The sequence below is a fragment of the Diceros bicornis genome, chromosome 9 (assembly GCF_020826845.1).
Source record: "Diceros bicornis minor isolate mBicDic1 chromosome 9, mDicBic1.mat.cur, whole genome shotgun sequence".
NCBI classification, from domain to species: domain Eukaryota; kingdom Metazoa; phylum Chordata; class Mammalia; order Perissodactyla; family Rhinocerotidae; genus Diceros; species Diceros bicornis.
In genome coordinates this window covers 78195924-78222163 of record NC_080748.1, presented here as the reverse complement: position 1 = coordinate 78222163, position 26240 = coordinate 78195924, and the positions used below count along the sequence as shown (strand labels likewise).

The following is a 26240-nucleotide window of genomic DNA, read 5'->3' as shown; positions in this document are numbered from 1 at the left end:
GGGTGCTGTCATTCGGGGTGTACACAATTATTCCAAAGTTCACAACATTGTTCAAACATTGTTTTAAGCTACTTTCAGAATAAAGAAACTCATTCTCATTCTTTTATATCCTGTCCTATTTCCTTCCTTGATAATGCACTTTAGCCACGCTTGGCCCCTCATAACATTCTTACTCCTGAAATCCATTTCGCCTTTAAAAGAAGGCTTGCTATCCCTGAGGGTCCGTGAGCTCAGGCTCAGGGAGGCGTTTCCCCAGTAGGTTTTCTATGACGCTGAGCAGCACAGCTGGAATACACACAGACCACCTGAGAAGACTAAAGAGAAAACTCTAGACTGTAAGAATTTTAGTAGTTTTATTAAAAGTTAAATTTTATCATCATAACCACAATATACTCTCATAAATAAACCTTTTTTAAAAGAAAGTGTTTATTTGTTCAAGATAAATTTTAAAAAGCTGAAATTAAGTTGGATATATGTCAAAATAAGTCTTGATTTCCAAAATTCTAAAGAAAAAATTAAAATTGTATGTGAACTTTTCTTTCTTTCAAAGAATGCAGAAAGAAAAAAACAGATGACTCTTACCAAAGTCTGTTTCTTCAATAGTGGAGCGTCGCCATCAAACACAAAAATAGGACGAATTCGAAAAAATAAGAGTTTGCAGAGCCGATGAAACAAAGTGAGAAGATGAGCATTTTCTATCGAGTTCCCATGGCGATCCCGGACTCCTTTAAGGGCTTGGTTTAACCAAATGCTAATATCTGGAAGAATTGTTAAAGGAAAATGTTCTGGAATTTCTTCCTTCACCGTCACAATTTCAATTTCTAATAACTGATATCATCCAAACATTGAAACTAAGTACGCATCACAATTCATTTGAAATTGAAAAATGTTTAACCCTGAGGGAATCTACTAAAATCAGTTAACTTTATTTGAGCCCTTGTTACTACTATTCACAGACTGAATTTTAAAATTGTACATAGACAGATGTATCCTTTAAAAGGATACATCTAACTGCAAAGAATTGCTTCTTTAAAAAAACTAATCATCTCTACAGATTTTTAGTAAATTAACACAACTCTTTTGGAGAACAATGTGGCAATTCACAGCAAACAACTTAAAAACTTGCATTCTGTTTTACCTAAGAATTCCACTACCAGACGTCTAGCCTCAGGAAATCACCACAGATTCACAATATGAATTACTCAAAAGAATGCCCGCTTATGATACTGAAAATATGAAAAAGTAACAATGTAAACAATGTTTATAGAAAAACGTAAAACAATGTTTAAGAATAATGTAAAAGTTTTCCAACAGGTCTTTTTTTAAAACCAAATTATGATATACTGATTTGCTGGAATACCAAGGAGTCTTTAAAAATGGAAGTTGCAGAAGCATATACAGTGATAAGGAAGACAATCACAAAGCATTATTAAAAGAAGTAAACCAGGTTACAAAGTATGGAAAGTATAATTCCCTTTTGTAATACATGCAATATGTTAAATATTAAAAACTAGAAGTTCAGACATCAAAATATTAAGAATAGTTATCTCTGCTGTGATTACAAGTAATGTATGTTTTCTTCTTGGAGTTTTCTTGTATTTTCAAGAATGCTTTTTAACAAATTACTTTCTACTTGTTCATAAAACAGAGGGACATGGCACTGCTGGTGTTCCTGCTCTCAATCTCTTTGCCGGCTCCTCTAACTCACCATTCAAGTGCTGACTTCAGCAGTGACCTCCCTCAGGCCCTCTTCTTTCCTCCTGTCTGCACTACCTGCCCAGCCTAGCTCAGCCGCCCCATACCACACCCTCTTCTTATGTGCATGCCTGCCCCAGAGCTCTCTCCTGACCCCCACATCGAATGGCCTAGCTGACAACTCCTGATGCCTCAGACATTTCAAACTTAACATGATCAAAACTGAACTCCGTGTCTTCTCACTAGGCTGCTCATGCCCCCATTTCAGCGACGGTCACTTCCATTCACCAAGCCAGAATTCCCGAATACTCCCCTCATCCAGCCACTACCAGGTCCTATCAACTCTACCTTCTAATCTATCTTGAAGGTACGTATTAGATTTCACCAATATATCTTTAGTGAAAACCCTTCAAAAACTTCCCATTGCCTTGCGGATAATATCCACTTCTTCCCAGGGCCCATGAGCCCTGAATGATCTGGTCTCTGCTCATTTCTCCCATCTCATTTCAAGCCACTGGGTTTTTCTCAAATCCTGGAAATCACTAAGCTCCTTCCTGCATCCAGGGTCTTCTGACATGCTCCTTCCTCTGCCTAAAGCAGTTTCTCCTTCTCTTGGCCTAGTAATCTCCTACTTTTAGGTCTCAGTCTATGGGTCACTGCCTCAGCCTAGATAAAGACCTCCAGTTACGCACTCCTATTCAAAAACATCTTGCTTACTATGTAGTAGAAATCTTTCTACGCACTGGGGGATACAGCACTGAACAAAACAAAGCACCTGCCCGTATGGAGTTTACAAACTAGTGAGGGAGAGACCAGACTGTGAGCTCCATGACTTGTCTAGACCACACTCTGTGCACTGCTCTCCCTTTCACAGGGCAGGCGGGAGGCAACAAAGATCTGCTATTAAATGAGTTAAGCAGTTAAATATTTAAGTGAACGTACATTACCTAGCTTACTACCATAAAAAAATTAGGCCTATCAACAATTAACTTAACAAAAATTATGTGTAACAACATAACTAGTGGAAAGTTAGCTATTACTATGTTCATTCCTATAACACTTGAGTGCTACTATGTACCAGGTGTATCCAAGATCCTAGTGATAGAACAGCAAATAACATAGCTGTGAACAAAATAGATATAGTCCCTATCCCTAAGAAGCTTGCATTCTAATGGAGGAGAGAGACAATTAAAAAATCAAGTAATGGCTATATAACATGTTAGGTTGTCGCTAAGTGCCAAGAACAAAATAAACAGAGTAAAAGGACGAGAGAGTGATTGGGGTCAATGGCTCTTAGCGAGGGAAAGCCTATCCAAAGAAGCAACAGAGACCTGAATGAACAAGAGGAGTGACGGAATAAACTCTCAACAGGAACAGCAGGGGCAAGAGGAACAGCAAATTCAAATGCCCTGGGACAGAAACACACTTCCTCCGCTTAAGGACAATGTGGCAAGAGCACAGTGAGAGGAGAGATAGTAGAAGCTGATGTGTGCATACAGCCACTGGAAGGTTTCTAGAACGTGACCTAAGGGTCACCCTAGTAGGCATGTGAAGAATAAACTATAAAGAAACCAGTTTTAAAACTAGTTACAATAGCCCATGTGAACACGGATGGCAATGCTGGAGATGATGAGAAGTGGTGGGATAAGGGATCCACCTTGGAAATAGGATTTGGTGTTGACTTAGCTCTGTATTGCACTGGATAAACGTTTCTGCTTGCTACAGTACTATATCAGATTAAACAAGTTTCTACCTAGCCCATTATTTTAGATTTTATAATCAAATGAGAAAATCTAATTTCAGATCTCAACTCTGCTATCCTTCAGAACTGGTTATGAAGCTTCTGAAACACAGATTACTAAATATAGATATGCCTGAAACTCTAAATCATAGACACTGAGATGGGTCTTTTTTTTTAAATTAATCATAGGTAGTGCCAATTCTCAGCTAGGGCTGAGGGTTCCAGCATGAGACTCTTAAAGAAGAAATATGTAAAATTAGGTAATCTGAAAATATCTGCATAATTCGTCATGTCTAATTTCAATAAGTTTATCAAAGGCAACATTAAACTTATTCCAGGGCTCAAAAAGTTAAATCTGCAGCAAAGCCAAAAATCATTTTACAGCTAAGACCCAAAGGACCAATAACATTTTGAAATAAAAAATAAATTACTTTAGTTCTATTGTTAGATGACTGAAAATTTAATTAATCCCCATTAGTATGCATAGCCTAGAGAGACTTAAATGCATTTTACAAATGTTAAGGTCTATAAGAGACAAAACTTAAAATTTTAATTTTTTATTATTTGACAAAGACATTTTGATTGTATAAATAAATAACACACTCAGCTATAGATGGTAAAAAGGCCAATAATTTATTATAGGGATCCAAGAGTAAAATACAAATTTGGTATAGTTATGGGTAATTTCTTCATTAACAAATAAAATTTTTTAAAAAATCTGAATATATTTCAGATATTTGAATTTAAATTCCCAAGAAAATGAAACAAAGAAAAATCAACTGTAGAACAAGCAATCAAATATTCTCCTTTAACATATATATATATATATACACACACACACACATCTATATGAGGTTATCATTATAAGTGGAATTATCTTTGACAGTCCTTTTTAAATGATTCCCTCTCTCAGGAAAGCCTAATAACCTCATTAAAATGACTTCATGTCCCAAAAGAGCCTCTGAACTATCTAAAAATAGATAAACTAAACGCTTTACCTTTCCTTACCTTGGACAACCTACCAAAAAATTAGAATGCTGAATTTTATGTGTCATATCAATGATTTACAAATTATTAATTCTTCATACCAGCTGCAAAGTAAAATGACCTAAATCTTTGCTGAAGTTTCAAGGGTTCCTGTCACTGAAAACTGTCCTTTCTTTCACATATAGTTTTATGAAGAAAATCTTTACAAAGCAGTGCTTTGAGGATCCAATAGAGGGCAGCAACAGCACATGTGCTTTAAAAAAAAACCTTTTCCTTTCCCCCACCCAAGCAACCCTGCATACAAACTTTTAAGTAAGCCCAAATTCATTACAGATGTATTTCAAGATTACTCACTTTGCAAAAACCTATAATCATCATCTTACTTTATTTAAAAAATTATCAACGTTCCATTATGTATAAGTTGTCTACAAATTAAAGAACAATGGTTCCTCAGTCAATGGTTCCTTTCACTGAATTCCAACTTACTCCTACATTGTATTTACCACTGGACAGCAATTATTAATATATGCCTCTCTTCCTCACCCAGCGTATGAGCTCCTAGGCTCACAGGTTCCCACTTAGGGAACTGGTGTAAGGTACCATCAGCTTCTCAAACAGAATACACACTCAAAAAAAAAAAAAGCAAGCTTGAATAAAAAAAAACAAAATTTTGGAAAAACCATTCACGTTTTTTGTTTGTTTTTTGTGAGGATGATCAGCCCTGAGCTAACATCTGCCAATCCTCCTTTTTGCTGAGGAAGACCGGCCCTGGGCTAACATCCCTGCCTATCTTCCTCCACTTTATGTGGGACGCCGCCACAGCATGGCCTGACAAGTGGTGCGTCCGTGCCTGCCGGGATCCGAACACAGGCAGCGGCTGTTAGGCCACTGGTCGGGCCCATTCACATGTTTTGATGATGAAGAAAATCATTTAATTCTAAAGACACACACAAAAAAACCAGCCAAACACGTACACAAACAACAGTCCTTAAAAAGTCCATCACAGGGCTGGGAGGAAAATAATCCACTGTATGACTTCTGAAATCTTTTCAATGTTGTGCAAATGTTGTACAAATGTACAAATGTTGTTCAATGCTGAATTTCGTATTCCAAAAATCTTAATTAAAAATAATACAAGTTATATACATATACAGTCAAACGCCTGTCTACAAACATACATGGAGCAAGACTCAGGACAACAGGCAAAACTACCGGAAGGAAGTCCGCTTCGTTTTCTCCATGCTGACCTCCCAGCTAGGATAATACTGGGATTATTAATACTCGGATTAAGATTTACAATATTAACAGTGTCAGGCACTATTCTTAGCTTCTTTCATTTAAATAATCCCTTTATTCCTCATACCAACCCTGTGTAGGGACTATCATCGCCTCCACTTTCCAGATGAGTGAACTAAAGCATGAGAGGCGCAAAGCACCGCCCCTAAGTGAGAAAACCAGAACTTCGATCCAGAACAGTACGACTGCAAAGCCGGAGGACAGTGGACATTTGGAAAGAAGACGTCCTGAAGGAGTCTAGTTACCCCGGGGTGAGACCGTCATCCCACCAACCCTGCTCTGCGCCCGCCCCAGAGAGCCGAGAGGGAGGGCAATCCTGACGCGCATCACTGCATCCCCAGCACCGACGCTGCGTTAAGGATACCCACGGCGAGGATCTTCCCTTCCAGCGTCTCCGGGCTGACCTGCCGCCCTGAGCACTCGAGCAGCTTCCAGAGGCCCTGCACTCCCATGAGTGTCCTCGGAGCGCAACTCGGGGGTGGGGTGGCGGGAGACCTTTTATTCCAATTCTACAACCAGCTGCACCACCGCCCCGGACCCCGGGAAGAGCTCCCCCTGCTCCCAATCAGCAAAGATGGAAAACAATAAAGAGCCAGCAGTTTTCCAGGGAAAACCAGCACCAGCGGGAACGGCACTTTCCAGCGGCTGACACTGCCTCCCGGAAGCAGGACGGGACCAGAGAATGGCCGGCGGGGAGGAGAAGGAGCAGGTCTTCCTCCCGCGCAGCGCTTTGGCCCAAATGTTTACGCTCCAACAGAAGACCGGGCCGAGAGGACAGCTCCAGGGAGACAAACAGCCAAAAGACTTGCCTCCGCCACTGCCTAGCGTCTTCTCGAGTGAGTGCCTAAACCCTCGCGAAATGAGGCCTCTCAGCTTCCGTCTAGTACGATGCGCAGGGCGGAAGTCCTGCCTCACCGCGCTGACGTATATTTGCGGCGCCGTTGCACTCCGGAAGCGAGGGGGCGGTTCAGCAGCAGCGTCGGTGTGCTGTTAGTGCGGAGCTTCCTCCACGCTGGCGTCCTGTGGCGGGTCAACGTTGAAACGACGCGGTGGGGGGCTACTTGCTGAGGTGACGGTTTTCTACGAGCTTTTTTAGGTATCAGTTTCTCGCCACTGGGCCGCCAGTTGTGAAAACTCTTAATACTAAGTGTTGTTTTACGTGTAAGGCGGCAACAGAAAGGTAGATGCTTTGTTGGGGTTTTTTAATTAATAAGTATTTGTCCGGTAATTTGGAGTGACTGGATAGTAATACGATTTAAAGCCTTGACCCTTGAAATAGAATTTAGTTTTCTCTGGCATCTAAAATTTAGGATTCACGGCTTGTCGGTTTGAAATGACAAGAAACTAATACCATAGTAGGTCCTGGAAAGGCGGTGGCTCTGGACGCCTCGGGCCAACGCTCAGATCCCGACTGCCCACGTTATGTTGAGCATTGTCCAAGTAACATTTGTTCAGAACTTCTGTTTCTTCATCTGTAAACTGGGCATAAAACCAGTCTTGCAGGCCCTTAGCTAGGGTCACACGAGATGTATGCGCAGTACTTACCACTAGTAGTTAATAAATGAGTCTTATATTGGTTCAAATTTGAACTATTGAAACTAGATTCAAACTCAGTGGAAAGGCTGATTTAGATGAACAGGTAATTTTGTTAGAGGAATCCTTTATGACAAAACTATGAAAAATTAGTTTTTGGCAAAACCATTTCTACGCCCAAACAGATGGTTCACAGCAGCCACGTTTAGTTGACCTAGTCACAACTAATAGTCTTATCAGGGGTAATCCTGACAACGTGCTTGTTTGCGTTAACTCCATGTGTGAAGTAATTCCCAGAAATTGTTCCCAGTGGTATTTTACAGAGATTGAGATAATTGCCTATTCAATTTTTGTCTCCCCCCACGGTAGAGTGTAAACTTTTTGAAGCCAAGAACGATTTTGTTGACTGGTATGTCCCCTGCTCCTGATGTTTAGCAGGGAGTCCCTAATTAGTCTAAATGACCTCTTTCAGCTTCTAGTCTCAGGCTCTCCAGTGCATCTTTGCACCCTGCTGAAAGAGAGTTTCCTCGGAAGTCAGGCAGATGTTAATCCAGATCCTCTCTGAGCCACATAGTAACCCTGTGTTAATGAGCTGAATTGTGTCCCCCTCCGAATTTCATACGTTGAAGCTCTAACCCTCAGTACCTCAGAGTGTGTTCATATTTGGATCTAGGGCCTTTTAAAAGGTGATTAAGTTAAAAAGAGGCCCTAAGGGTGAGCCTAACAATCTGACGGGTGTCCTTATAAGAAGAGGAAATTTAGACACACAGACACCAGGCATGTGTGCATAGAGGAAAGACCATGTGAGGACAAGGTGAGAAGGCAGCCATCTGCAAGCCAGGGAGAGAGGCTCAGGAGAAACCAAACCTGTCAACACCTTGATCTTGGACTTCTAGGTTCAAGAGCCATGAGGAAATAAATTTCTGTTGTTTAAGCCACCCAGTCTGGTATTTTGTTATGGTAGCCCTAGCAAACTAAGACACTCTATGATCCTGAGCAAGTTTCTTCACCAAGGAGAGTCTGTGAATAAAATGAAGATACCAGTGTCTTCCTGGTGTTGTTCTGAGATCAATGATTTAACATGAAACACCTAGCAGGTAATGGTGCTTAAATCAGTTTGTTGAGTGAATGAGGGAGAAAATACTGGGTAAAACTGAGATATACAATGTGATGGATCCTAGAGCACCTTGCCTGAGCCCCTGCAGTGTCTGGGAGAAGGCAAGTTAGGAAGTGTTACAGCTGCTGCACCAGCTTGGCCTAATGATGGAGCATAGTGATGGGAAAAGGAACAGTTTCAGGATATGATAGAAATGAACATGTTTCACTACCTGAGAACTGGGTAAAAACAAATAGCCAATGTGTGCATTTGAGTACTATGAGTGCTTTTAAAACCAGAGCAACATTTCTTGAGTACAAAATATTTTTTTGAAAGAACAACAAATAACAGGTGTATATTTGATCTATAAGGAATTGGCTCCTTTAGATGCTGTTTAAAGGGCTCTCTATCAAGATTCAGAATAGTAAAATACACATCTTTTGGAATAATAATAATAGCAAGCACTTAAATAGCAATTCCTATCTGCAAAGCACTGTTCTAAACACTTTACATGTATTAACTTATTTAACAATTTATAAAATAGATAGTGTTATCCCCATTTTACTAATGAGGAAATAAGCACAAAAAAATTAATCTTAGCTTGCCCTAGGTGATACAGCTATTAAGTGCACAGCCAGTATTCAAACTTTCAGTGCTTCTACAGAGACTCCTAAGAGTTGACCAAGAAATTAAATATGACAGGAATGTTACTAATCTTGAAAGAGAAGTATACAGTAACTTGCTTATAGTTTCTGGAAGAGTAGTCTTTAGTTGTTCTTAATAAAATAGTTTATGGCCAGTTAAGTAAACTGTATAAACTCATCCTCTCTTCTTAGGTGTCACTGTATTCTTTATTTTATGCTGCAGTTGTCTCCTTTTCTTCTGGCTCTTCCTGCCTACCTCTTCCCTGAAATATTTGGTCAAACTGTGAAATTGCTGATATTTAACTATGTTTAACATATTAAAATGAAGCTTCATTTGGTTCCAGCTAATATAAGAACTAAATTTTCTACTTCCTATTATAAAGTCTTATAGAAATCTAAAGTTATAGTCATCATAATGCATGTTGTTTCATTGATTATAAAAGATACAAGATGGTTTCTTATAACACACTACTTAGGCAGAACTGTCATGTACTTCAAACAGAATTATAAGGGTACTCCCTACCTAAAACAAAGGTTCAAAACATTCACATGATTAAAAGTAGAAAACAAAACTTTATTTGATGAAAACTTCTTACAAGTTCCAGTGTGAAGTAACAAAATCAACAACCTACAAATCTCTTTCAGTCCTTTGCGTTTCAAGCAAAATATTCTCTTCAGAAAAAATGACCATTTCATAATATATATCCCCTTCTGGAGGCTAGGCATGTCTGAGTGGATAAATGGATATAAAATTCAAAAGAGAAGAAGATGAATATATTTTAAAAATAAAAATCTGAACCCTCTCCTTGAGGTGTATTGCAGTATGGTTACCAACATATTCAGCACCTTGTAATAATCAAGTTACTGATTTGAGTCCTGGAACAGCCCCTGAAATGAAAGAACAAGAGATCCTAGTCCTTCGTGAGTCACGGGTTGACAGCAGAAGAAAATTTGACAGCAACAAGACAGAAGCTCAAATATATGAAATCCACAGTTTCTGAACTATTCAACACTCACTTCAAACAGCTAATTGTCTATATGGTTTTAAAAAGGAAACAGCTCAGAGTTTGGAATATGGATAGTTGCCCTCTGAGTGACGTGGCATTCTAATGCATCTTTACTGCTGTTATCAACAGATGACTCCACACTGAGGGGCCAATCAAATAGCGAAGATCTCATTCACAGATTACCTTGGGTATAGAAACTTTGGATGCCACTTCTTCTTTTAATCTATCCCTAAAACAAGGTTTATTGTAGACTTACAGAAGTCTTTCAAGACCTAAAGTTCTTGTCAATATTGGATAGTAACACACCAAGTCAAGAAAATCAAGACTATCCTGAATCAATGCACTAAGTCACCCATTTGCACCAATAGAAAAGATCAGTTTCTTTTGTCTTTTCTCTTTTGCCTCTTTATTGAGAATCCTGAGAAAGTTAACCAGGAAAGAAATGAGGCAGGCAAGATACTGCTACAAGTAAAAGAATTACTAGACTCACTAAATAATTTGAAATGAGCTTTAACCATGAGAGAAAACTAGAAATCAACAGCCCCAATTAAAAAAAAAAAAGGCAGAAAGTGCCTTACATTTTGAGCTTAGGAATAAAACTAGCAGCAGCAAATTTCTGGGGATCAAGTCATAAGAAATCATTTCATGCTTAAGTATCTCAAATCCTGATTGAACTGGAACTAGGCTATTAAGTGAATTTGTGTTTGATTTGTTTATATGTAATTTTATTGGATTTTGTGAAATTGTTCAGAATGTTTATATACTTTTAAATTTAAAAGGACAATAATCTGTGCTTATCTGCTTATATATCTGAAATCACCCATCATAATCATATACAAGCTTATTTACTGGAGAACTACAAGGTTATGTTTCGTACCACAAGATCTGTTCCTATTTAATGTAGACTTAATAAAATCTTCTACTGTCTTGATGCAGTCCTGTATAGACTGGTTGTGTGTGTAACACGAGTTTTTCAGTACCCAGCATAGTCAATCATTCCCATCATAATCACTGTAACGCTGGTAGCCACTGTTCCTTCTCTCGTGGATACTGGACATCTTTTTCCATGCCGAATCCTGATGGAAACTAGCACTGAAAGACCGGCCCAGATGCCCATGCTGCTTCTTGGAGATATTGTCTTCACTCTCAGATTTGGCAATTCCGTGGCCACGTGTTGGAGGTTGTGATTCTTGTCTAATGGTTCCAAATGGAAAGTTCCAAAGGCCAAACCTTTGCCAGTTAAGTCTCTGGAATGCTATAATGCAATGCAAATTTCCCCCAACCTGAGAAGAAGAAAAAGTTGGGTTAAGAAAATGATGGGAAATGAATTCTACTAATATGTGGGTTCCTATGAATTCTCTTATTTTTTGCGTCTTCTCAGTACTTAGCATTTTAGACATCATCAGACCACATTATCCTGCATCTTTCCTGACCAGCTGACTTTACAAAAATAACAATGCCCACAGGAGCCAAAACACCTTCCCTTATAAGCCTTCCTACCGCTCTTCACACTCTCACCTCCTCATCTGCCTAATCCAAACAGCAAGATCATTCCTCTTCCTCTCTCTCTGATACCATCTTCATATGGCAGTAGGATTATGTCAGTGGGATGTCTCCTCAGCCCACAGAATCTACCTTTCCCTGAGAACTGCCCCCAGCAACCTTGTGGGCACACATGGCTCTGCCACACACATGGCTCTGCCCCATGGGTACAGTTAATTTGTCTCAGGAGTGAACACCTGACCCAAGCTGGGCCAAGACTGGAACTAGGCCTAAGGCAGGCCAGTCTCAGTCTGGACTGTTCATCTGGAAGAGAGACATAAAGATGATAATGATCTTTAGGAAGTAAGTAATCAGACGAAAAGAGAGAAAGACAAAAAAGAGAGAAGAGAAGACATAAAACTCCCAGAATAATGAGTCAGACTAGCTACTTGGACCCTGCTAACATTCTTTTAGCTGGTACCAGTCCCCTCTGAATCCAAGCTATACACCTTGCCCTTCCGTTTTAAAGATACCCCTGTGTCCTTAATTTTCACTTTTCTGTCTAAGAAGGTCTGAACTGGGTTTCTGTTATTTACAAACCAGAACCTAGAGTGCTGAGTAAAATACTGCATTGTGGCCACTTGGGAAATACCTTCACATACAATGGTGTTCTTACCTTCTTTGTTTTTCGATACTGCAGCCCCCTCTCTAAGTGCCGGATATCTAGATATTCTGGATTTTGAGTGTTTAGATCAGTAACGATATCTGCCCATCTGTAGTTAAGGGGGAAGAATAAAGCACAATTTTCTTTAAGTATGAAATACCACTGTAATGGAACTTTTCACATGAGCAGTTTGCTACAATATTACTGTGGCAGTAATTCTCTTAGGATTGTTCCACCAACTAAGCTTTAATAAATTCTTATTTTTATGACAATTCTGTTTATCCAACTATTGCCAAGGTTCTCAGTTTAAAAATGATTCCTCTCCCTATGAAGTAAATAGATATCAACCTGTTAGATGACATCCTGCAGGCTAAAATAGAAACTTTCCATATTTCCTTTTTAATTAGAGTGGAGTATATTTTCAAAAGATTTAAAAGTTAACATGTCTTTCTTTACAGACAACATGATTGATTGTGTATGAAACCCAAAGCAATTACAAATTTCTTTGTATTGCAAAACTGTTACTAGAACTAATAAGTGAATTTGGTAAAGATGCAAGGTTCAAGGCCTATATAGAAAAATCAATTGTATCTTTGTACACTACCAAAAAACAATTGGGAAATGAATTTTTTAAAAAATCAATTTATAATACCATCGAAAAAAATAACAGGTAAAATTTTAATGAAATACATATAAAATTCTATATTGAAAAATACAAAACATTTCTGAGAAAAATAAAAGCTTTAATTAAGTGGAGACATAGTCTATGTTGATAGATTGGAAGATTCCATATTGTGAAGTGTAATTCTCCCCAAACTGAACTATGGATTCTATCCTAATCAAAATTCCAACAGGTTTTTTAGCAGACATTGAAAAAAAAGGAAGTTAACATACTTTTTACAATGAATAGCAGGATGTTTTCTACTTGATTCTCCAATTAAGATCCAGTATTCTACTTCTTGTGGTGAGAGGGGCCCCCTGCTGAATATGAAATACATTCACAGTAAGCTTAGTAAAGGTCACTTGTTCCCTTGAAAATATTGCTTCAACTATATATTAATAAAAGATAAACTAAAGTTCATTCAAAGGTGGCATTTGTTAATGCTAGAATAGATATTGGAGTTCAGGCTTGAGCAAATGTCTGAAGGCCATTAAAGAGAAAGCATAAATTTAGGCCTTGATCCCCTATTACTAAATCTAGGGCTAAATAAGTTGAAATATACCACCTCTCAGCATCTAGGAGGGGAAAAAAAAAATCCTAGCATGCTACCAGCATGTTTCAGCTACTCCTCTTTCACTATGCATTCAAAAAGTTTCAAAAGGCATCCTAAAAATAAAACCCTAAAGCAGCAGTTCACCTGTGGAACTTTTAAATCTACTGATGCCCTAATCCCACCCCTAGAAATTCTAATTCAAGTAGGTCTGGAGCGGAGCACAGGCAGAGTTTACACAGATTTAAAAGCATCTCAGGTGATTCTTAGGTACAGGCAGAGGTGAGGAACTCTCGTCTAGAGGGTACAAAGTAGGAATACCTACTTTTTCTTGTTTTACATTTGACAGATGCCTGGAGTAAGGTGAAGTTGCAGAATGAAACCATAGAAGAAAAGCAATATACCTCACCTCCAGAGAGACAAAGCATTTCAAGATTTGGAGACACCAAATAGTTTCTCTCTTGCTCCTCATTGACAAAAATACAATGTGCAGCTTCCCAGTTCTGCCAGCTTGCTCCTGCCTGTCTCAGGATTCCCTGCCTGACCACCCCCCCTCCCAAAGTGCCTTGACTCAAAGGCCGTACAGCCTCCAGCGTCAAAGAACCTATCCTATCCCCGAGATGACGAAGCCATGTTCTCCCAGCCTGACCTTCGGCCATCACTAAGAGAACAGCACTGCCTGGTCCTCCTCCTCAATTACCAATGCCACAGACCCAGGTGTGAACAAACCAGAACCTTAGCTGGGTGAGAATAACTGTGCCTACTGATACTTGAAGGCAAAGTATTCATGGCTTCTATTCTCCCATTCTCAAATAGGAGACTTTTCCTTTACTTTTAACTGCCAGGGCATTATCTCAACCCATGATGAAGAAAACTTGCTAAGGAGGAAACAAGTATTAAAATTCAGTCACCCTCTCTTATTCATGCACTGTCTCTTCTAAAAAGGTACAAGTTTACCTGTATGTAAACATACAGATAATTTAAAATACATTAAAATATTTAATTTAAAACATTTAGGAAATGCTTTTTAATGTACTCAGTTGTGACAGTCTTCTTGACACCAGATTCCATAGTACATTTTCCACATGAGACGCTGGATGAGGACGTAATGTAAAGTCCTTTGCGATCGCTTTATAATAAACATACAAGTGATTTTTCAAATGACTTTCTCCTGTCATGATTCTGAACAACAGTATCTAAGTGGATAATGTAAAAGCACAATTAACCAAATGCAATTCTGCAAAAGAATAAGCTCAGTTTAAAGAATAGTCTTACTTGATGTAAGGAAAGCAAAGCACCAAGTCTTCCAATTTCTAAGCACTAAATATTTCTTAAACGCTTTCTACAACACATTTTCCTGGTGAAGTATCCACATAAAGTTTGGAAATGCTTACCTGAAGGCTTTATTAGCTTTAACAGGGGTTGCTTCAAAGCCAATTGGACAAAAATAATGATTTTGGCAATGATAGATATAAGCCAGCGATTCATCTTTCAATCCATGAGTTAACTTTGACAACGCCCCTGAAGCTACAAAAAGCAAAAACAGAGGGGCCATAAAGCACTTTTTATTCTTCATACAAACAACTAGTTAAGGACTGAAAGACAAAAAAGACATGACTCAGGACACACTGACATTACTGGGGAAAATGAGAAGCTATTGATGATGCAAAATTAATGAATTTATTTTCAGTTTTACCCTGTAGACTGAAATTCAGATAAATTGAATCACAAACTGAAGAACTGAAATATGTCCTTGCTTACCAAAACCTAATAATACACATACTTGTCTATGAAATTTAATTACCGTATAAAACCAAATACCTAGTGTATACAGCAATGGTCTCAGCTTTTCTGGTTGTGCACATCTGTCACTAGAAATTTCTGAATAAGCATGCCCATTATAAGCATTTTTGTTTATAAACTATGTGCATATACTACTGTACTAATATGCCTTTATAAAAGATACACAAAAAGTAGGAGTTTTAAATTAGATTAAAATATAGACATTCCAATATGTTCTTCCCACACCACGGTGATCACCTTGTACAGCTCCTGTAGTGGGTACATCCCAATTTGAAGACCACTGAGGTATGTGGATAAATATAAATTCCAGATAATAAAGTTATAAAAATGGAAACTTTCCCCCACTAACACACAATTGAATCTTTCTACAAAAGTTACACAGACTAAAGGAAAAGCTTTCACAAGCCAAGTGATGAGATAAGAACATCTCTGGAGACAGACTGATAGTACCACCGCATCCTCTTATAACTGCTCCTCCTTGTATATGTCCCCATAGCTATATTAGTTGTGAAGTAATTTCAAAAGTATTACCATAAGAAACAAGTTTTTACCAGCATTCAATACTTAAAGCCATTAACTGAGGTTTCATTAACTTACATCTCCTGGAAGAAACTAAATTATTCATGAACAAATAGCCCATTAAAACTGAAAATCCTAAAAATAGTTGAAGCAGGTGAAAGCTTGCAAGTCATGGTTTCTCTGATTGACTTTCTGACCACTGAAATAGTTGATGACCACTAAGAACAGCAGGTCAATGGCTATAGCAGAGTCAAGGAGGCAGCACCCCACCCCCACCCCTGCAGACACACACACTTTGTGAGTTGCATGGAGACAATAACATTTCTGTCTTAAACTCTTTCTCCAAAGTTTCATCTTGACCTTTCCCATAGATTTTTCCTTCATGGCCTCATGGCCTACCGTCAGAGCATACCTGCACGGCAAGGCAATATTTTCTACTAAAATCTCTATTTCATAGTGATAAATAAGTCTGTCTGCAGTTTTTGGTTGAGTTCCCCTGACAAATTAAAAATTTAACACCCAAGAGCAGCTCTAAATGAAGAATTATAAGAACTAAAATTCAGAAGGCCAATATTTCATTTTCAGAGCTGAACTTGATTGTAGATAGGTTCTAGGATAGTAAGCAAATGTAAATATATGGATTTATACTCTTCCTAAAATTCAATAAATACAAAAGATGTTTATACACAAAATTGGATTAGAAAAAGCTCTTCAAATCTTTTAAAAATTATGAAAATGCCAAATAAGTTTTCCCAAATAACTAAAACTTTTAATAAAAACTTTTTGTTATAACTTTTTAATGGAAATCTTTAAGTATTTCACACTGTCCTCCTTTCTTAAGTTAAATGTAACACAGAACAGCTGACTTCTTTAGTGTGACAATGAATAGTAATTACTTAAATGTCGTGGAATATATTCAGGATTTCAGGGGCAAATGAGAGAGGTAAGGAAGTTTGCTCTTATTAATTCTCACATAATTTTATCTGCCGCAAATAACTCTGACCATGTCCTAGTTTTTAGAAGACATGAGGTGGTTTTTCTTCTATGGAGTAATGGTGTTTATGGGCTTAGTGCTACTCAGGATGTTTTTTCGCCTTACTTCAAAGTACATAACATTCTGATTGATTTAGATGAGAGATCAGCAAACTTTTTCTTAAAGGGCCAGAGACAGTAAATATTTGAGGCTTGTGCGTTGCAGGCACTACTCAACTCTGCCATTATAGTAGGAAAGCACCCAGAGACAAAGGTAGCCATAGGCAACCTATAAGCAAATGGATATGATTGTGTTTCAATAAAACTTTATTTACAAAACAGGCCACTGGCTTATGGGCTGTAGTTTGCCAACCTGTGATTTAGAGCAATAATTTTCAAACTTTTTTTGACATGGAACCCCTTCTGCAAGGAAAGTTTACATGGCAGGCTAGTCCATGAAAAGGATCAAAGCATAGTTGCTGTGGCAAAAAAGGAGGTAGGGAATCTAGGTACCCATTCCTCTTCCCCACCAGCCCTGAGGCACCACCATAGAATTACTAGGGGTCAACCAAGTGCAATTTGAAAACTTTTAATAAAAAGAATTCTTATTATACCTTTTTAATGGAAATTTTCAGTATTTCACACTTTCTTCCTTTCTTAAGTCAAATGTAATACAAAACAGTTGACTTCTTTAGTGTGACTATGTATAGTAATTACTTTAATGTCCTGGAATATATTCAGGATTTCCTATCAATTTAAGACCAAGCTTTTGATAAAGAGGTGGATAGCACCTCTTTAGAAAGACTACAGCCGTAGCTCTCAAACTTGTTAAACAACAGATCACCGGTACCCAGAGTGTCTCACCCAGTAGGTCCAGGATGGGGACCAGAAATTTACATGTCTAACAAGTTAGCAGGTGATGCTGACATTGGTCCAGGGACCACATTTTGAGAACCACTGGTCTATAGTTGAGGAAAATTTCATTTAACTCCATTCAGTAGGCAATTTATGACTACCTACTAACTATATCAGAAACTGCAGGGAAACAAAAGTGATGCACAGTACCTCCAGCTGCCCTCGTAGGGAAGATAAAATAAGTAACTTTGAAATAGGGTGGAGTAAGACAGTGCCACAAAAAAGGGACATAATTCAAAGGAGAAAGAGCCCATCAGGCTTGAGGAATCAGGAAGGGGTGGCATTCAAGACAGAACTTAATGAAGTCGCAGGATTTCAACAATCCAGACAGGAAAGAGCACGAGGAGAAAACAAATTACTAGGGAGAAGGGATATAATCAGGGAACTGCAAGTAGTCTGGTTTAGAATACGGGCTATGGTAGTCGGTAGAGAGAGGCGTCCCATAGGGAACCCCCAGAATTTCAGGACAAGGTCAGAAAAAGATCACCCTCTGAAATAAAAGATAGTAAATACAGTCAGTATTTAAATACCTTAAGATAGTCATCCAAGAAAGTAATTCTGTTCAGGAAAGACAAATAAATGTGTTACAGATGGAAACTAAATTCAGAACGATGTTCAGTCTAGACCAGAGTATATCTAAAAAATCTGAAACTTAAGCAACAAGCAACCACTACTAAACGCAGCGCCGTGATCTGTATGTATAGAGAAAGGAGAACAAACCTACTAGAATTAGCTGGCCTGCTGTACTGTGAGGAGGAGTATATGTCCTGAGCAGCCAACAAGAGAATTCTGGTGCCTTTGGTATTAATATTTCTCACTCTAATATATCAACATATTGATGTTCTTTGAGTTTGTTTAGTATGAGTTTGTTCTGTAAAGGCTGATCATCTATACAAGAACTATAGAGAATTCTAGAAGAACTTATTAGAGTGTATTTTTACACCTTCAAAGACATGAACTAGATTCTCTAATCTAGCAACATAATATCTTGCAAGGCTGTTACTCCCTTGACATCTTTTAAATACAACTGGTACATGTAGGACAGCAGTGGAAGGTCAATCTGTATTCACTTTGAATGATGCTAAGGAGTTTATGCTTTAAGCAAACACCAGAGAGCTCCTAAAGAAGAAAGGGATCTATTAGCGCTGCACGTTAAAAAGATTCATCTGGCCTTGTGTCTAATTTGAATTAGAGAAAACCAGTGGATGAGGAATACATAGTCCACCTGAGATGCACTAAGGCACATAGTAAGCTGGTAGCTGGCCACGGTGAGGGTATATATGAGTTATGTCCAGATAGGACAGAGGTAGCTATTCTCTGTTAAGCAAAAATGATGAGTTACAATACCTACTAGAAGAATAAAAATGAAATACATGAACATTAGTATAATTTTCAAGCTGGCTGATAAAAAAAAAAGTGAGTCTGGACTTCCCTGACACAAATGTTGAGAGCTAAATGAACCAATAGTTTGAAGTTACCTGAATAATAATGTGAATAATAATAATAATAATATAATAAGTGAACCAATAGTATGAAGCTAATATTGACAACTTCTAGCACAAACTTTTATTATGAGTATTTACATCTCTCTATTAACTTGTATCAAAATCTCTAGATTTTGTTGTTATTCCAGGAATGAGCTCAGTTTACTTTTACTGAGGGCCCATTGGAAATGAGCATGTCAGCAAGCATTGGGGAGTTACAAAGTCAAAGAAGCATAGTTCCCAGGAAAACTTAAAGCCTATTGAGGAAACAGGCCTAACAGTCCTTAAAAAATAATTTAAACAAAAAGAGAAGATACATTGCAAAGGTTTTTTAAACAAACAGCAACAACTGGCAATGGTTTTCACTACTGAACATCCCAGAGACAAATCAGAAAAGCCTATCTCTTTCTTCCACAATGAGAGAGAACAGAGACTTTTGCTTGACACATGTATGCCTCCTCCCTCTGAATACAATCAGAAGTTCTGGGGTAACGTGTGAGGTCCTGGGGCACCATATATGGAATCAAAGCGCTACGAAGAGCAGTCTGTATAGTCAAGGAGATGGACAGGCACATTACAAAGATGTAACGTATATAAGGTAGCATATGCCAAAGGCCAAACAACAGATGCAAATAGCACTATAGGAAGTAAGAGGAATCCGTGCCCAATGCGGCAGGCAAAGCTTCAGTGATAAAGCAGGCCTTGCGCAGGACCACTGATCACTGAAGAGGAAGACAAGAAAATTCCAAGGGGGTGGCAGATCAATTATCCTTCAGGAAATACACACAGAAAAAGAAACAGTAAGGAGTCAAGTATTGTAATAGGGAAAATAAACACAGAAATATACCTGGGAAAATATATTAAAATTTATTTGAAGAAATTGCAGCAACCACCCCTCTCCCCCCACCAAAAAAAAAGGGAGTGGGAGAGAAATAGGTAGTTTATTCCATTCCTCAAATGAAAAAGATCTGATGTATGTTGGAGGAAGTTTAAACATACAGATAAAAAAGTCAGTAGGGCCCAGTGCCACACATCCTAGATTATTAGGGGAACTAGTTAACCTACACATCAAATCATTAAGTTAAAAAAGTCATGAAGGGTGCCATTCTGGTGGCGTAGTGAAGTTTGCGTGCTCCGCTTCGGTCGCCCAGGGTTCGCAGGTTCAGATCCTAGGCACAGACCTACACACCACTGTCCCACATATAAAGTAGAGGAAGATGGGCACGGATGTTAGCCCAGGGCCAGTCTTCCGCAGAAAAAAGAGGATGATTGGCAACAGATGTTAGCTCTAGGACTGATCTTCCTCACAGGAAAAAAAAAAAAGTCATGAAGAACTCAGGAGGTACTAGACTATGGGAAATAAATAAAGTACAGATCTTCAAAAGATGCGCAAATGAGAATTTCTAATAAAATTATGCTATAAAATCTTAAAGTTGTTCAGGACATTTGGACAAAAATTTTTTTAAATTCCAGAATAGTGTTGCTAAATCAACTCTCTTCGGAGCCCTTTTAGTATTTTATTACATCCCATTAATACATAATTACATGTTCTTACTTTGAGAATTTGATTAAATTTATATAGCTGATGATTCCTCTGTACTCAGAGTTTCTTTGATATCATGTTTTCTTTCATGTTATAATTTCTCTGGGTCTTCATGGTTCCCCTAATTTCCTTTCATTTCACTCACCCTTCTCTGCATAGATCCCGCCACTCTATCTAGATGCTGCTGATATTAATATAACAAAAAACCATGAGCTTCTCTGATGAAATCCTCTTATGATTGGTAGGCAATAAGATAAGCAAGTAAAAGGAACTGTAAGTCTTGGGCTGGTGCCTGCCAGGGCCCTAATCATAATGCAGTCTTGGGACACAAGCCTGAGAACTGTTTTATAGTAGCTTTCCATTGTATCCAACACACGTGTGACATTTTCTCCACTGATCATTTCATTGATTATTTATAGAAAAGGGTTGCAGACCACTGCTCTAGGTTAATGATTTTCAGTGTGGACATATCCAAGTGGATATACAAGATGACCTCTTGGGGAGTGGAACAAAATATTAGAACATTTACTTACGTTTATTGTCATATTTTAAAAAGAAATTAAGCTTTATTACTGTTCATTCTATGGATTGAGCATGGATGCCACAAAAAGTCACATGTCACACATGTGCTGTCCCAAGAGAAGGACAGGAGTTCCACGATGGTGGTGCTGGCTCACGGTGTTAATTACTATGTATGCCATGACACCCTTACTCATTCAGTTGCTTCCAGTGAACTGCTATGTATTCAGTTTACAGGGTACAAAATGCCATCGGTATAAATTTTTTTTTTTTTTTTGTGAGAAGATCAGCCCTGAGCTAACATCCATGCCAGTCCTCCTCTTTTTGCTGAGGAAGACTGGCCCTAGGCTAACATCCGTGCCCATCTTCCTCCACTTTTTTTTACATGGGACGCCACCACAGCATGGCCTGACAAGCGGTGCATCGGTGCGCGCCCGGGATCCAAACCCAGGCCACCAGCAGTGGAGTGTGCACACCCAACCACTACGCCACGGGGCCAGCCCCAATCAGTATAAATTTTATAAGACGTTTAATGAATAGAATCATTATTATACATACTTCATAATAAACTGGAGAATGACTATGAAAATCTTTTAGACCAGAAAAATGTTCCACTTATCTTGTGAAAATAAACATAAAGGTCTTATCATAAAACAAAGGTCTTATAAAAGATAGAGCCAAATTATGCATTTTCTTTCACAAAAAGTCAAGTGTCCCAAACCCACTGACTTGATGATAATGACATTCCAATAAGATTGACGCCAATAAAGTCATCCTGGGAGATACTTTTAAAACAAGAAAAAAATGTAACAACCTAAAAAACAAACAAACAAAAACCTTGTGCTAAGAAGAGAGAGAGCATTTGGAAAAAAAAAAGTTTAGTAATGTTTCTATCAGTATATGATTTTGTCGCTGAAAATGATGTATGTTAATTATAAAAAATATTAACCGTATAACAGCTTTAAAATGCAATAGGACTGTTGAAAGAAGCCAACACCAGGACCAGGAGAATAGCAAATGGTTAGGTTTGAGATTTGAAATCAGACAGACTTGGTTTGACACTTGAATTCACCACTTACTAGCTGTGTAGCTCTGCTCGGTTTACTGAACCTCTCCATGTCTCAATTTCCTCATCAATAAAGGGGAATAAAAAATTTTTTACAAGATTGTTATAGAATTAAAGCAGGTAAGTTGGCACAGCGCCTACACACATTAAGCTCCCACTAAAGGGTGGCTGTTACTACTACAAAATTAATGAAAAAAAAGAGACGTAGAAATGTATAGTAAAATATGTCAAAAATGCCTTTACATTTGAGTGAAATTATCCTCAAAAGTTACTATCATATGAGCAAGATGAGAGTGGTAAATGTGATATGTGATATGAAAATGGCAATGAGAAGCATCTTGTTTTATGGACTGTTATTATAAGCTGGCATCACCGTAAACTAAAGTACAGACCTGGCAATGATGATAAATCTGAGACCAACATAACTAATACTATTTTCCTTTAATTTGAAGAAATAAGTTATATGTCTTTCATAAAATAAAAAATATATACATTCTTAGGAAATGTGTCACCTAGCTATCAGACAGGTATTATTAAATATTAGTAAAAAGTACCTTAGGGATCACCAGGGATACCAAAACTGCTCCCTGCTTGATTATCAATGCTGATTTTAAAAAATAGACCAAAGATCTTAAGACCCCAAAATTGCAGAAAACATTCAATATTAAAGCAGCAATAATTAATAGATCAAAATTAAAGTCAAGCCAATAATCTAAATTACAAACTTTATGGAAGTCTAGGCTCTCTAGATATCCATAACCAGTACTACTGCTAGTTAAAATGTGCTTGGTTTAGTTACTACTATGTATATCTAGGAATAAATCTGGTTTGAGGAAATAGACATTGATCATAATATAATCACAGAAATATGCTTTTGTTAATATTAATAGTATATTGTTATCTAAAGAATTCTAAGTTTAGGACTATTTCATACAATGGAACATAAATGTGAAAATAAACATAATTACATAAAATATAAAGTTTTTAAAATTATACATGTACTTCCTCAGGCAGTATGATGAATCATATACACTAAATAACACTGCCAATGACATAACAAAAAGACTGGATTGAATATAAAAAGATCTCTTAAAATACATAACTGAAGAACTTCCAGAGATTAAAAAAGGAATGAAAGAGGGATTCTGTGAAGTAAGTGAGCTTTAAAAATGGCTTTTGTTCTGAGGGTTTCTGCTAAACCCTAGAAAATTTAAAATTCCACTTTGATGGCTGCAGGAAGTATGTAGGAAATTAGCCTGGGGTTGTCCAGGATGGAGAGGAAAGGAAATGAGAATATGTCGCCCAAAATACCCAAAATTATTTGAGCTAAAGGCAATTAAGCAGCAAATGCAGGAAAAGCTCTGTCGATCCCTCTCTTTTCTGCCAATGGTGGGATATAAATCCTCCTTTTACTGGAGGCAAACTCTTTGCCCAGAGATGGCAACAGAGACATCGACAAAACTCACTCCCACAGTTTGCCCGCCTTGGAAGCCTGAAACTGCTTTCCTTTGTCCTATTATTTATCTACAAAGTTATTGTTCTTTGTTGAAGATGCTTTTTAGGCCAAAATTCTAAGCCACCGCACTGAATTACTCTTCCTTGAGATTTCTCCTGCCTGATGTGCACTGCACATGTTAATAAGCTGTTTGTTTTTTTCTTGTTAATCTATCTTTTTGTTAAAGGTCCCAGCTGAAAACCTAAGATGGGTAGAGGTAAAATTTTGCCACCTCTACAAGAGTCTAAGAGGAGAACCCATACAAAGCTTGGATACTATGAGGCTACATACCTTCAGTGTCAAGGTAAACAAGAAACAAATTGACCACACAGAATGGGGACCAAGGAGATCTGCCTGTCTGAATTTTGGATTAATAGAGGAGGAAAAAATATTCCCTAAGAATTCATAACTATAAACCAGTACAAATTATGCTATCTGTGTGGTCAAGAAATCCTCAATTAGAGAATTTAAATAAAAATTATCCCAGTTCTCCAGGAAACAGGCAAAATTAAATGCAGATCTTCTCTGAAGATTCTTAATATTCCTCAATTCAATCCAAGCCTCAAAGCCTTGCCACAGAAATAGATCCAATTAAACACATTAAAGTTCTTAAAAAAATTAAACACATAGGAAACAAGGCACCTCAAGTGAAATCCAAAAGAAATAAGAGACAGTAGAATCAGATGCACACAAATTTCAGATATTAGATTAAATATAGAAAAAAAAAGTTTTAATGTATTAAAGTTTGAAAATATGAGTAAAGAACAAGAGACTTTAAAACAGATTTGAAAAAGAACTAGATATTTATGGAATGAAAAACATGATTGAATGTTTTGGAAAACTCAAACTCAATGGACAATACAAAAAGCAAACTAAACACAGCTGAAGAAAAAATTTAGCAACCTGGAAAGTACATCCTTTCTTAGTTTTTAATTGCCTGATCAATTACTGAGAGAAGTGCATTGACAGTCTCACTAGAAACAGAAAAAAATACTAATATACCATTTAAAGCTACCCTTTCCAAAGGGACAGGCCCCCTGCAGATGCACAGAATTCAATCAGTTATAATAAAAGCTAACATTTATTGAGTCCTCTGTGTCAAACAAGGGACTAGGTCTACTACAAATATGTCTCTTTTTATCCTCACAGTGACCCTATGGTGTGGGTACAAATAAGGAAAGACAAAAGTCTACACTGGGCTCAGTAAGTATCTAAGTGCCCTGTGCAAGGTCACAAAACCAGTGTGTGTAGAAACTAGCACGTGACCTCCAAGTTTGCCTGACTCCTAACCAACTTGATATACCTAATATAGGTCAACAGAAATATATCCTACTCTATATTCAATCCTTGACCTTGTGTAAACCATATACCCTTTCTCCTTGACCAAACTTTAGTTAGGCTCCTCTGAGCCCTCTACTCAACTAGGCCTCAAACTTGCGCTTCTGTGTCCATCCTTGCCAAGTCCAGTTTTAGCAAGAATCCTGCTGTCAGTTTAGAGAGACTCATCCACCCTTGATATCTGATCAAGTTCCTCATGCCCCACCCTTGACATCTAAGCCCTTGGCCTGCCTGTCATAAGAATCCTGTTAGACCATTTTAGCAAGAATCTCTCTACCCTTGATGCCTCCTCTTAGTAATTTTCCGTCCATTGACTCCTCACTTTGCTAGCTAGCTCTAAATTCCCAGCTGCCTTTCTTGTATTCAGGGTTGAGCCCAATCTCTCTCCCTATTGCAATATCCCTATTACAATAGTCTTGAGTAAAGTCTTATCATTTTAACAGGTGTCAAAATAATTTTGTCTTCAATACTGTATTACCATTTTCTAATTTATAAAGTCAAAAGATTATTGTGCAATTTAAAAAAAGGAAGTTGTGGGCCGGCCCCGTGGCTTAGTGGTTAAGTGCGCACGCTCTGCTGCTGGCGGCCCGGGTTCGGATCCCGGGCACGCACTGATGCACTGCTTCTCCGGCCATGCTGAGGCCACGTCCCACATACAGCAACTAGAAGGATGTGCAGCTATGACATACAACTATCTACTGGGGCTTTGGGGGGAAAAAAATAAATAAATAAAATCTTTAAAAAAAAAAAAAAAAAAAAAAAAAAAAAAAAGGAAGTTGTCAAATAATGCAAATTATTTAATTAGCACATAACTAAAACAATCCTTAAGATCAACCAAGACTGTTCTTCAATAGAACTTTGTCACTTTCACAGTCCATTGTCCTATTGTTATATGTTATTATGCAAGTCCAATACCAAATATTCTAAAATCCTTGTATTCCCTTTTAGGAGGAAGAACTGCAAATTCCATGCTGCTTCCTGAAAGAGTTTTGCCAGCATGCACACACAAACACATACACCCCGTGGGCCCAAACCATACAAACAACGTATGAAAGTAGTATTTATGACATACCTTAAAGTTCCAAAAGTTCTACATGCAAAGATGAGAAGAGCTAAAAATATTAAACTGTTTATTGAAAAGTGCCATACAGATTACTACTATGATTTCCTCCTTGGACAAAGAGATATAAAAGTAACAGACTGTGTTAGGGTTTACATAATGTCCTACGA

General features: G+C 37.9%; 1 protein-coding gene across 6 annotated transcripts in view; it reads right to left on the bottom strand.

Moving 5' to 3' along the window:
* LOC131410336 (basic immunoglobulin-like variable motif-containing protein) overlaps window positions 1-26240 on the bottom strand; it is a 66040-nt gene that overhangs the window by 23341 nt on the left and 16459 nt on the right. For 3 of the 6 annotated variants that reach the window (XM_058548457.1, XM_058548456.1, XM_058548459.1), the window contains 4 exons: window positions 14751-14883; window positions 13040-13126; window positions 12158-12254; window positions 9546-11282 (listed from right to left, as the gene is read on the bottom strand). In XM_058548457.1, the coding sequence (XP_058404440.1) occupies window positions 10989-11282; window positions 12158-12254; window positions 13040-13126; window positions 14751-14883 (611 nt within the window). In that variant the 3' untranslated portion in view covers window positions 9546-10988. Of the gene's footprint in view, window positions 1-582; window positions 759-6083; window positions 6563-9545; window positions 11283-12157; window positions 12255-13039; window positions 13127-14750; window positions 14884-26240 lie in introns of those variants that run through there. The other 3 variants (XM_058548460.1, XR_009221228.1, XM_058548461.1) reach the window with 3 other exon arrangements.